The 13202-nt window shown below is 33.4% G+C and overlaps 1 protein-coding gene across 6 annotated transcripts in view; it reads right to left on the reverse strand.

Annotated features, from left to right (window-relative positions):
• The window catches only part of mmy (UDP-N-acetylglucosamine pyrophosphorylase mmy), a 198882-nt gene that overhangs the window by 10548 nt on the left and 175132 nt on the right, over positions 1-13202 (reverse strand). For all 6 annotated transcript variants that reach the window (XM_035354679.2, XM_035354682.2, XM_035354681.2 and 3 more), the window contains exons 7-9: positions 11527-11664; positions 8704-8883; positions 2286-2324 (exon numbers count right to left, since the gene is read on the reverse strand). In XM_035354679.2, the coding sequence (XP_035210570.2) occupies positions 2286-2324; positions 8704-8883; positions 11527-11664 (357 nt within the window). The remainder of the gene's footprint in view (positions 1-2285; positions 2325-8703; positions 8884-11526; positions 11665-13202) is intronic.

The raw sequence follows: 13202 nt of genomic DNA on the forward strand, positions 1-13202 counted from the left end.
GGTAAGAAATTCATTGTTTTATGTTTTAACACCGTAAATGCGCTATAATACTTGAAAAAATATTTAAAAAAAAAGAGTGTACTGATTATACTTACAGAACTATAAACTCAATGTTTTGCAAATTTAGGCCATTAAAATTAGTTTTAATAAACTGTCAAATAGTAATGTATATTATAAATATATACATTTAGTATATCGTATATTTTTTTGCCCAAATGGGCTATTAGTCTCCAGACTATCTTACAAATTTAATCTCTCTGTTATTGGTCAACAAGCTATTTAAAAGCAACAAATGAACAGTTCTTAATATTTTTTTTTCTTTTTTAATTGGACTGATTTAAATAAAAATGTATTTCAGACATATATCTAATAAAAATATCTTTTTTAAATATACAGAATATATATAACATTTCCATGTTGGTCTATATGTATATTAATCTAACATCTTGTGATATGTTTTGCTATTATACCTAGTCCACCTCTCTTGATAATATCTACTGATAGACCATTATTAAACTTTAAAAGAGCCCTTTTGGGCGACCATTAAAATCTGAAACTTTTCAAATTTTTTTAAACATAAAACAGTGCAAGAATGAGATATAACATAGTAACTAAATTATATCCCAATACTTAACAGAAGATAACACAATCTGCAGGGAATAAAAAATCAAAGCAATGTGAGCAGGTCTTGCAAAAAAAAAAGTCACACACTAGTTCATTAGAACTGTGATACAACAAATACAATCACATGGTATGCTTTAAGGCCTTTAGAGGTTCCTGGGTCAAGATTATTCTTACTCTCCATTACATCATTTTGGTCTTCATTGTTTTCCAGCAGAGGAAGGCCAACTGAAATTTGTCTTCCTTTAATGTCTCAAATATTCTCAATTGGACTAAAATTTGGAAAGAGTGATATCTGCTGAATTAACAAGCCCACATTCTGTCTGACCTCAAAAACAAAAATATGTCAGTATGAAGGATATTCTCATTCTACAAAAAAAATTCCACTGCTCTGATTTGATCAGATGTGGCATTATTCATAAAAAGAAATAATTTACTAATAGAATCTATACACAAGGAAACATGATATTCAATAAGTCAATAACAAGGTGCCAACACCCAACTTCTCTAGTCCTTCATATTGATGGCAGTCTTCACTTAACAGTATAATGATTTAATGATAAAACGGTATCTGCCAATACTCTCCTGAAGACTTTACATGAACTGACTGGGTACCAAATGTTTGTGTTAAACTAACCACCCAATCCAGAAAGGCAAGATTAAAGTGATCTCATCAACATCAAATTGATTGTCTCGGACTGATGCAAAATCCTTTTCATAGATAAGTTCAGATTTTACCTTGAAGTCAGGTGATAAATATGCAAGACTCTGGAGAGAATGATATACACAAAATCGAACCCAGAACATCATCGAATATCACACACTCAGAGGTGACAGCATCACGGTGTGAGCTGGAATTTCAGCGAGGATATTGCTCCTAGCTGCACATCTTTAAAGACAGTTTTGTTATGGCTCTGCATTGTAAAGATCACATCCTACATCCCATTGGGAAATTTTACACTCAGTAGTTGGTCCTAATTTCCTCTATGGGAGGTAATAAGCATTCCAATCGAGCCAACTTCATAAACAAGTACCTAGATAATTAGAGCATTTCTAGTATGGAGTGGCAGCTGTATTCTCCCAACTTTAATGCCATTGAAAATATTTGGGATGCCCATGGGCATGTCGTCTCTACATGTTTACCTATTCCAGCCAGTCTCACACAGTTCAAGCCACCCCAATGAAAAAAAAAAATGACCATAGCTAACATGCGTAATGGATGATAACCTCAATGAAAGCCTGTGCAACAGACGTAAACTATGTATGGAAATCTAAGTTGGTTACATACTTTAAAATTTTTGTTTCTAGCTTTAAACATCGATTTGACAATGACCCAAATGTGATGTCATCATATAATTTACAAAAATTAAATATTGCTTCCATCTTTGTGCATAATGCTTGTTTTCTTTCAAGCATAAATATTTGCTACCTTTCAAGCAAAAGCATTTGCTGCCTTCATGTGCAATTTGATGTTGATCACAGCTTTACATTTCTGTTAATTTTGCTGTCACAAGCTTAACTTTTAGAAGCCAATGTATTCTGTAACTATGTAAATATAGAATGCATAAACTGAAGATGATATGAACTGAAAAATTAAATCCACAAAAATTTAAATACATTTAATGACAAATTCAGTGCTTTTGCAAATTAATAAAAAAACTTACTCTTTCTTTTCATCATCATTTCCAGTAACATTCAAGTCTCTGAAAAAAGAAATAAAATATTAAAAATTTTTCAAGCATATTAAAAGATCTCCAATACTTTTGAACACAAAAATATAATTTTAAATAATTTTCAACCTTTTACATAAATCTCTTCAGATTACTGAATACATGAGATTAATTACTGACAGAAGGGAACCTTAAATTGCATACACTTTCTAAAAACTTTGAAAACATGCTGTTTCCAATTAAGAGTTTAAAATGCTCCAGAAACTGAAACAATTTTTCTTGAAGGTTCCAATATGCATCAAAACCTTTAATTTTATTTCAGAGAACTGCAGAGAATCAATTTAATATCATTCACACTGAGAGAATGTGTTACCAGTCTAGCAAAAACTGGTCCACAGCAACAAGCAGAACTCTGACAATATGGACTCATACATATATCACATGCTTAATGTGACTTTCAATGTTCCATACTTTAAATTGCAAAATTATTCTTATACGGACTTTTGTGTCGTGATTAAAGATGAAACATTAACAGAAGTGGGAGCTGTCTTTTTATACATCTATGATGAAAATTGAGTAATAGTTATTCAAGTGTTAAATACAGTGCATAGTCTAAAATTTGAACATCTAAAATATACAGACCACCAGCCAAAAAAAAATTTTTTTTAAATCGCCTTTCTTTACAAAATCTAAATATATGATGTGGACACCATGTGACTTCCTTGTATGGATGGCCTATTAAATTATACTAATTTTTTGCTGCACTTCATTTAAACTTATTTCCTTGTATTTCATTACAGATACATTTCTTGTTCATTCAATTTAGTTCTAATTTCATGGCAAGGCAAAAAAAAATACATAAGAAAATTTAAACATCTTCATTAAAAACTTAAAGAAAACTTAAAATGCCAAATACAGTTAAAAACAATTATTACAATGAGTATGTATGCAAAAACGAGCAATTCGGCCAGCAGACACGAAGATAAAATTTTCGGTGCACAAAATTGAAAGTTAACTTTTGCCCCCACTGGGCAAAATGACACTGAAGTTCATGCACCAGCTGATTTAATGCACTATTCTACTACTTTTTATTTTTTTATAGTTTTGTGCCATTTGTGGGTGAAAATGTTAACTAAATCTGAAATTTGGTGGGATAGAATTCCTTGATTTCCTCAGCATAAGGCCGCAAATGATACATATCTATCGCATTCCATCTTTTTTTGATTGATTTACAAAATCCATCAGTCATTTTTGGGACACCTGGTAAGTGTTTCATATGTAAACAAATGGTGACCCTGTTAGGCCAAGTTCTAATTTTAAATTGTTGATAATTATAAGACTATTGCATGCAAATTAACTATAGGCATGAAAACCTTAACCAGAACATAAGAACAATATAATTCAATCACTTTTAAAGTAAAAAATGTACAATTTACCAACATACAGTGAAATATGTTCAATGTGAAAACGCTTAAAACGAAATATCAGTTAACACGAAATAATACAACAATCCCGACAAACTACTATGTATTTTCATGCAATTTGTTTCTCTTACCATGAAATAAAAATATCTTTTAAAAAAAATCGCTTAACACGAAAAGATATCCTTTCTGTGAATAAACAAAATATGGAAAACACTGCCCTCGCAGGCGAGATTTAAGCAGGATGTGAAATGAAAGAGAGGTGGTTTCACATGTTTCATAGAAAAGAGGCTAACTTGGCTTTGAAATACCCTCGGACTAGCCTGTTACATGAGCCAGTTTTGTTTTTCTACGCTACTTTCACCTTCCACCCCCACAAAAGCCACACAAACATTTCATCTCTCATCAGTTGGCTTTGGAATTCGGTGATGAGTACATCGCAGTGTGAGCAAAAATTAGTGAGTTTGGTTCATATGTTGCACTCTGCATGGAATTCATTGACTCTAAGGACGAATGAAAATTGTTTTCATCACACACAATTCTCAAAAGAATCAGATTCTTTGGCGCCGAAAGAAAAGGAAAGGGAGGATATTGAAACTGAGCCGACACTTAATGAAATGTTTGAGAAAGTTTCTGTATTAATGGACTGTTCTACTGTATTATAGGAATAATGCAGCTCCTGTTAACCCATCATCCGAAAAAAGGAACATCATAAAAAATATGTGCAGTTATTTAGATGCACATTCCAGTGGTGAAATGAATAACAAAATGGACGACATTGAACAATTTGTTAACAATTTGATGCTAAAAAAGACAATGCAAAGAAAAATATTGGATTATTTTCTGAAAACTCAATAATGTTTTGTTTTTCAAAATAACTTTAAAAAATTTGTATTAAATTTCATTAAGTTCTTATGGATGTTTTTGTTTCATTGATTTTTATTAAATACATGCATATATACATGTAAGTAAAATGTACCCTAATAAACTTAATTTTGCTGAATATGTGTTTTCTTTTTCAATATCCTTTAAGATGAAAAAATATTTCAGTCCCCTCGGTTTCATGTTAAATGATTTTCACTGTATAAGAATAAATAATGCTGCGCTCACTAAGCCAGTTAACATAAAAGGAATATACATGTATGTATATGTAAGATAAAAATATATATATCTAAAATAAAAATATGTAAATCTATAATAAACTAAAAATATCCACTTAATTCCCAGTCTCTTTTCTAAAAATAGTAATGCCTTTTTCTGCACTACATAATGATCACGCAGCTATTTCAGAACCTGAACTCAAAATTTCAAGAATTGAAACCTTTCTCTTAGTAAGCAACCTAAGCCAGAACCTTCTCCTCGTGAGCCTCCATAATGGATAATTCTGCACATTAACTTCTACCTTTTCTTTCTGTTAAGATGGTATTTTGCTCTGTTCTCTTCCTACTGCAGCAGTATCAAAAATGTAAATGTTCTTGAACAGGCACAACTAAAGTGAGAAGCAAATTGTGGCTGCAAATATCAATTGAAATAAAACTGAATATTTGATCTCACTTGGTTGCCAAGCTTCCTCTTCAATATGGATCTACATTCAATACCATCAACATAACTACATCTTTTTCATCACGTATATATATACGTTTGGTGTACCAATTGAAACAAAAAGAGGGAGGTGCATAACTAGATGTTATAGCAGTCCCATGTACAAAAATTTCAACGTTACATGGCTACTTGTTTCTGAGTTATGCGAGATACATACATACACTACTTGACATTGAAAATGCAACACCAAGAAGGAGTGGTCAGAAAATGATAAAATTTGGAAAAAAGACAGACAGCAAGCAGCAATAAGCGATCTTTATTTCAAAATGATAGAATACAGAGCGAGAATGGCATCAGCTCAGTAGGATGTAGGACCACCGTGGACAGCAATGCACAAAGAAAGACATCTAGGCATAGAGTCAATAAGAGTCCTGATGGTGTCCAGAGGGATGGTTCTCCATTCCCTTTCAACCATTTGCCACAGTTCTTCTTTTGAACAAGGCAGGGGCAGAGTCTGCAAACGGCGTCCAATCACATCCCACACATGTTCGATTGGTGACAGGTCAGGAGAGTACAGTGGCCAGGGAAGCATCTGTAAACCTTGTGTGTGGCGAGCAATGTGTGGTCGGGCGTTATTCTGCTGAAAATTGCATTAGGCAGCCTCTAAAGGTAGGGTATTGCCACCGGCCGCAGTACATTATCCGAGTATCGTAGGGCCATCATAGTGCCCTGAATACGAGCTAGAGGTGACCTGGAAACATAGGCAATAGCGCCCCAAACCATTATGCCCACATTCTTGCGCGGTGGGATGTTCCACAGTTACTGTCGGATTTGATCTGTCTCCAAGTCGATGCCACACCCATACGCGGCGACTGCCACTGGATAAACAGAAGCGTGACTCATCTAAGAACATGACGTTTCGCCATTTTGTCATCCACATCGCTCCTATCCGGCACCATTCTAAATGCTGGCGTCTATGCTATGGGGTCAATGGCAGTCTTCTTAACTGACACCATGAGTGCAGGCCACATTCAACCAATCGACGGGAAATGGTTCTTGTCGGCAGATGCATCGATTCCCGCGTGCTGACATCACTCTGGCTGCACTTGCACTCCTCCTTGTTCCAACCATGTTCGCCATAGCCGATGTACCGTGCTCGCATCCATGTGGGTATCAGCTGCAATTTGATGTAAGGACCAACCCGCCCTTCTCAGTCCAATTACCATACCCCTCGTAAAATCGTTTATCTGCTGGAAGTGCCTTCGTTGACAGCGGCCTGGCATTCTCTCCGCTTACACGTATCCTCCTTGACAAAAACCAACTTTCTTTGATAATTCGTCTGGCAGAAGTAATGACACGAATATTGCCCATTCTGCACGCTCATTCCCTTATATCTTACTTCACGTGCGTTGGAGAGCTGCGAATTTAAATCGTTCGCATAACTCAGCGACATGCATCTACTCTAAAATTTACGTAAATTTCTGACCACTCCTTGGTGTTGCATTTTCAGTGTCGATCAGTGTATGTGTGTGGACGTACATACATACACATCATAAAAAATAGCTCTTCTGAATCTATTTAAATCCATTTTACGACCTGCTTCGGGGAAAGAGTCCTTTATTCTGTTCATATGTACAGATGTCATGCAAAAACATCGTTCAAATACACTCGAGTAATAACTTCTTATTTTTATTGAAATAATAAATAATTTTTTATTTTTATTGAAATATGATACCTAAAAATTTTCACAATTACAATACTTCGTTAACTTAAAATGGAGAAATAACAATAGGGGTATATCCTCAGTGCACCATCCTTCTTCAAATTTTCTCATGGAACAATTTCAAAAGAGTTTCATACAAGCAATAAATTTCCATAATAATATTTACTGGATTGAGGCTCTGTCAATTGTGCTAATTAATCTGAATTCCTCCTCCAAATGAGATCTCCAGGATAGACAGATACATAGATGACAAAACAATCTATCGCATGACACTTGAACTTTCATCCAAGTTTTTTCAATCCCCTTTTACTAGAGATCCATCATCTTTTCTTCAGAATTTGCGAGAGGTGATAAAAACTGCCTTTAATTCCACCATTATTTACCACAGCAAATCATCTTGTATAGCCCACACTGAACACATATGCCCATGTCTTCATTAAAAATGATGCAGTGAAACCTCCTCTGACTACTCCATACAATGGGCTATACAGCGATCTATTAAAATAATTTGTATTTGACAAACTGAATTTGCTTGCCAGCTATGATTATTCTCATAGTGTCTTGTAACTATGAATATTCTTGGCATGTGCGAGAATACACACAATTTCAATTCTGGTAGCAAATGTGTTAAAGTTTATGCATATGGCATGCTCTATCACAGAAAAAACCTTTTACTGTGATAGAGCATGCCAAGAAATCCGTCTAAGAACTGACTGGTTGAAACTAACATTCTTTGAGATTTTGACTTCTCCAAACCCTGTAACCAGTAATATTGCCCTGACTTCATCCAAACACAAGCTTTAACTGCTTTAACTCATTCTTCATTTTCTCATTATGCATTTTGAATAATGTGCTCCAGAAGACAAAGTACATTTTAATTGTGAATAATCTATTACTATTCATGTCTTAAGCATTCTGGTAAAGGGGATCCTGTAATCAATTTAATATTCGTCATGCTGATAGACAGTGCTACCAGTAATTTTCTCGAGCGAATGAGTCGAGCAGAAACCAGTCCACGGCAATAAGTAGAACTCATTTTAGAGATCTGGACACAACAGTAGCATGCTTTGTGGGACATTCAATGCTCTGTAATTTACATTGTAAAAATATTTCTCTATATGAGTAACGATTTTTCTTCCAGTGAATAAAGAGAAATTTAAAATAAAACTACTACCATCTTCATATACATTCATGATAAGAATTGTGTAATATTTATGTAAATGCTAAAACCGAATATTCATTACAGCCATATAATATTTAGACTTTATTATTACAATTCAATAATCTCTTTTGCTCAAGGAAGAATAATCAAGTTGATATTAGATAATTTCGATATGATTTTTTCATTCACTGGCACTCCTCCCCCTATTTTGCCTGCTTATTAAAACTGTTAAACTGTAGACGTGGATGGATTTCAATATTTAGAAAAATTTACAAATTTTACATATGTTATCCCTTCGATTTGATTCCATTATATTATTATATACTACAAATAAAACAAAAGATATAATTAACAAGAACAAATCTGAAGTTACGGCTTTTCATCCCATCAAAAAATATGTTAGTGCCTAAGAAGATGTTACACTGCATTTAAAACTGACATATTATCTCAAAGCAAAAAAATTACAGAGATTTATACCAAATAATTCTGAAAATAATTCAGTGAGAGCCTGATTATTGCAATTTGATGCACACATTACAAAAATTTGATATACAATTAACTTACACAGATACAAAAGTTTCTGAATTTTCATCTGCAAAGTGACCACCAGCATCTTTGATGTACTGTCGATGCAAGGCATAAAGGGAAAGTCTTGCTGTTGTTGGTGTATCCTTTGGACTATCATCAGAATTTTTCAAAGGTGAGAATTCAGCTTCACGATGCACTTCCCATGCAGCAAATTTGCTAATATTGAGAAAAATTATACAATGGCAAATAAAAACAATAACAATAATAAGTAAAAGTCAGCAGGGGGTATAAATAATAACTTATCTGTAAAATATTTTCTTTTACAAAATTAAAGAATATATATATAATAAATATATATAATTTGAATCTAACACATTCTTATGAAACAATATATATAATAAGAAAACCATGGATGTTGGTTGAAGATCCAACAACATAACATAGTAACTGGCCAAAATTGGCAGTAAATTCAGACACACGTTAACATTATAAATGTGGCATCAGTTTTATAAGAGCAAAATCATTCTTATTTGTCCCTTATTACAATATGAACAACCATTTTCAATTATTATATCATTGAACTAAACTCAGTGGTGCAACACTCTAGTGGGCCACGATGGCCTGCAGAGCCTTTTTTTCTCCTTTCTTGAACTTTGGGCCTTGGAGTGCATCAGCATATGCCCTCGGAAAGTGGTCAGCTTGTCTCAGGATCCCCAGTGTTTAGACCCCGAGTGAATTTGGTACTCACTTTGTTGACCCACTTAAGGGATAAAAGGCTGAGTGAGCCTTGCCCAGCACAGGGATCGAACCCAGGACCAGTGGTGCAGCCATGTGACGCACTAGCCACTATTATATCATTACCTTACTCAATTTTTTTTACCTTCACTTACCATACATTCTGGTGTATAATGCGCACTTTTAATACAAAAACTGATAACGAAATTTAGGGGTGTAAGTTATAAGGCAGATATAAAAAAAATAGCTTTAAAAGTAAGGAAAAGATGAGCATACAAAAATTTGATTTCTACATCTATTGTAGCTGCCGATTCTGAATATTTTCTATGAACCAGTTCACAACACTTTCTTCTAGGATAGGCCATTCCACAACGAACATTCATTCCTTAGCATATTAATTACTGTGATATAATTTTTCTTCCATTCTCATATAGAGCTTTCACCAAACCAAATATCCTTGCTGCAACACTATTTTCTTTCACAAACTGAATGACTTTGCATTTGAAACCAGCACTATGTTTGTTTCATTTGGCAGGAACCATATTACTAAAAGAAACATCAGAACAACTGCCTTTCAGCTAAAGCAAATGCAATTTACTAAAGCCATCAATGTTCACTTCAAAATCACAGCTTCAAATGACTACAGAAAGAGAAAACATCCGACACCTAATTCTGACTGGAAATAATTTTCGCATATCAGATTACTTCCTCCTTTTCATGAAACTCTAGAATAATATTCTTGTTCTCAACTGCATTAAATATAACCCACGCTCTTTGCACAATTATTTACTCCCTGAAGCATTTTCCTGGCACTCGTATTTAGCTTGTCATTCAGAGATAAGGGGTCTGAAAGCCTGTAAAAAAGCCAGTGTTTGAAAGCCTGCGAAACATCTTCGAATTTTGTGACTTCAAAAATAATAGACCTTACATGTATATTTCAGGTTTCTTCATAATGAAAAAGGTGCATGTTATAATAGCAAATATATGCCTAAAAATTAAAAAATGCAGTTTGAAATTACAGATGCACTTTATACACCAGTGCACATTATACATGGAATATACGGTACATTAATTTTCCATGATAACAAAAAATGGTCATTTCTTTCATACAATTCGGATATCCTAATGCAAGACAAAAAGACAAAGTTCATGTCAGCAGATGCTCTTCATACTGCATTGCCAACTGATAATTATAATAAATCAATAAAAAGTTAAGTCTAACTTGCAACTAGATTGATTGTATAGTTACATCCAATACTTAATAGCAGATGTAAACTTGCAGTCCATCAGTATGATAAAAAGAATACAGAAAACATTTAAATTTTTTATGTTTAAATGTTTGCTTTTATAATTTCGTTTACTAATTGAAGAACAAATATAAAAAGAAAAATATTAAAATAAAATATTTTAAAAACTATATAACCATTCAAATAAAATTTTCAGAAAATTTTACATTAGTTTCATTAAACTTTCAATTTCATGCAGATGATAGTGTTTGCAGGGAGAAAATGCAAATTTAATCAAGGTACATATCATAAGGCATTAGATATATTTATTAATTAAATTAATGATACAAACATAGTATTTGTTAAAATGTTCTCAATATATAAAAACTGGTTTTCAAGTGTTCACTTTTTGTGCTCACAAGTACTTTTATAAAATAGAAGACAAAGATATGCTTTGCAGATATGCAATAACTTATTTTGCAATGGCACAATTTCTTACTCTCTGCATAATGGAATTAATAACACCTCATTTGAAGTGCAAATAAACACATTTAAAAAATCAATAAATGTTCCATTCATACTTAGAACTGTAGCTTAAAATGAACAAGCTTATAAAATTCATGAGCTGATACTGCTTAAAAGATCAGATCAATTCAGCTCATGATGTGTTTTAGTTTTCCTAATTTAAAAGTACAAAACTGATTTAAGAGCTGATACAGATAGTTACATAACAAATCAGGCTGAAAGGCTAAAAAAATTCAGATTTTTCATTTAATTAGAATTATTAATATTAAAATTAATTACTTATTATTACTACTTATTAATAATTTTAATATTAATAATTGTTAGTAATATTTTTACTATTAGTAATTCTTAATTTCAGATAAAATGCACTTACTCGGAGAATACAAATACATCGAAAACGAATTTCTCAAGTTTTATTCCATTCGGTTTGAGAGGCTTAACCATCTTGCCATCATCTCCAACATACGGAATTTTCTTCTGTGCTATGTGATACTTTAATCTTTTAGCTCCACTAAAAAATTATAATTCGAAATAAATACCTTGAAGCCTTTCACAATTTAAATTAATTACATATTGTAATTAATTTAAATTGTGGAAATATTCAAGCTAATAGTTAAGCCATGTTACTCATGCATTGGCAGAAAAGAGAGCATAAGCCAGTATACTTTGATGCTTTTATCAGGTAATATTTGTTTCATTTCTCTCTCTTTAAATTTGAATTCCTGCAACACATTCAGAAAAGGTTATTAGCTTTGAGTGTTTCCAGTGGAGAATGTTTTGAAATTTGTTCAGGAAAATATTTCTAAATTAATCATATGTTCTTATTTTATAAATATGCAATATTACAATATTCAGTGGTTCAGATAATAAAGCTATGAATCAGTTTATACTTGATTAAAATTTGGTATTTTAATTAGTGGCATAAGTTCCCTATATCTGGGTTGTTTGAAAAGTCATGAGACATTTTTTCTGTTCTTCAAAAGTCCTATATTTATATAAAGAACAACGATTAGTCAGTAGCATATTGCCTGTTTTGTTCAATAACTTTCTTTTAATGAGCTTCATAATACCTCATTCATAAAAGAACTGTCAGCAAAAAGCTGAATAAGGTGTTGATTTATGGCCTCATCTGAATTAAACGTTTTCAGTTTCACCCGCATGGCTCAGTAAAAGTAGGCAGCCAGTGCAATTGCTCTCTAAGTTAATTTAATTCTGATTTACCTTAGTGTTACCTTTGGGTACCACTGTGGAAAAATGTGCTTTTATAGGACTCCCAGCCTCGATGATTTTAGCTAAAATGCAGACTCCAAATTTTTCATAAAATAATAAACTCTCCCAGCGAGACTTAAGGAATTCCTAAAAAGCCTGAATAAAGCCAAGAATGCTAAAAGGAAAAAGCCTGCAAGAATGGAAACTGATCCAGTTACGAAACCTCCTACAGTTAATGATGAACCAGAAAATAATTCAGAGATGGAAAGGATTAATTTTTTGATGGAAATGGTAAAACAACACGGAGTAGATGAAACACTGAGACAAGTCAAGGAAAATAAAGAAGCCTCTCAGAATCTAGCAAGAAGCTTCGAACTACTGATTCAGTCCAACAGCTGAACCCAACTGATGCTACCAGGGGCATAGCTAAGACAGCTGAAGAATTTGTGCTCCTTTCTGTGTGCCAAAAAATGGAAAACATTGAATTAAAAATTTCGTAGCATCAATTTGGCACCCCTTGGATGTTGCGCTCGGGGACAGATGTCCACCCTTGCCCCACCCTAGCTATGCCACTGGATGCTACCCTCAATAAAAAACCACTTTGACGAATATGACGAATGAGAATATGACCACGAGTGGATCCATGACTAATAATGAATGGAAAACTCCAAGAAATCCCGCGAAAAGCCCAGTTTCCAGCGAGCCTATGGATATTACGCACACTAATAAATTCCAGAAATTAGATGCCATAAATCCTGACTCTGAAGAAGGCGGGAATGCTACTAATGAACTCTGAATCCAAACCGACTCATTATCTTGACAAATCCCAGAAATCAAAAA

Source organism: Stegodyphus dumicola, chromosome 4 (genome assembly GCF_044657685.1).
Source record: "Stegodyphus dumicola isolate Sdum_Otavi_A_Nest chromosome 4, ASM4465768v1".
Classification (NCBI taxonomy): Eukaryota; Metazoa; Arthropoda; class Arachnida; order Araneae; family Eresidae; genus Stegodyphus; species Stegodyphus dumicola.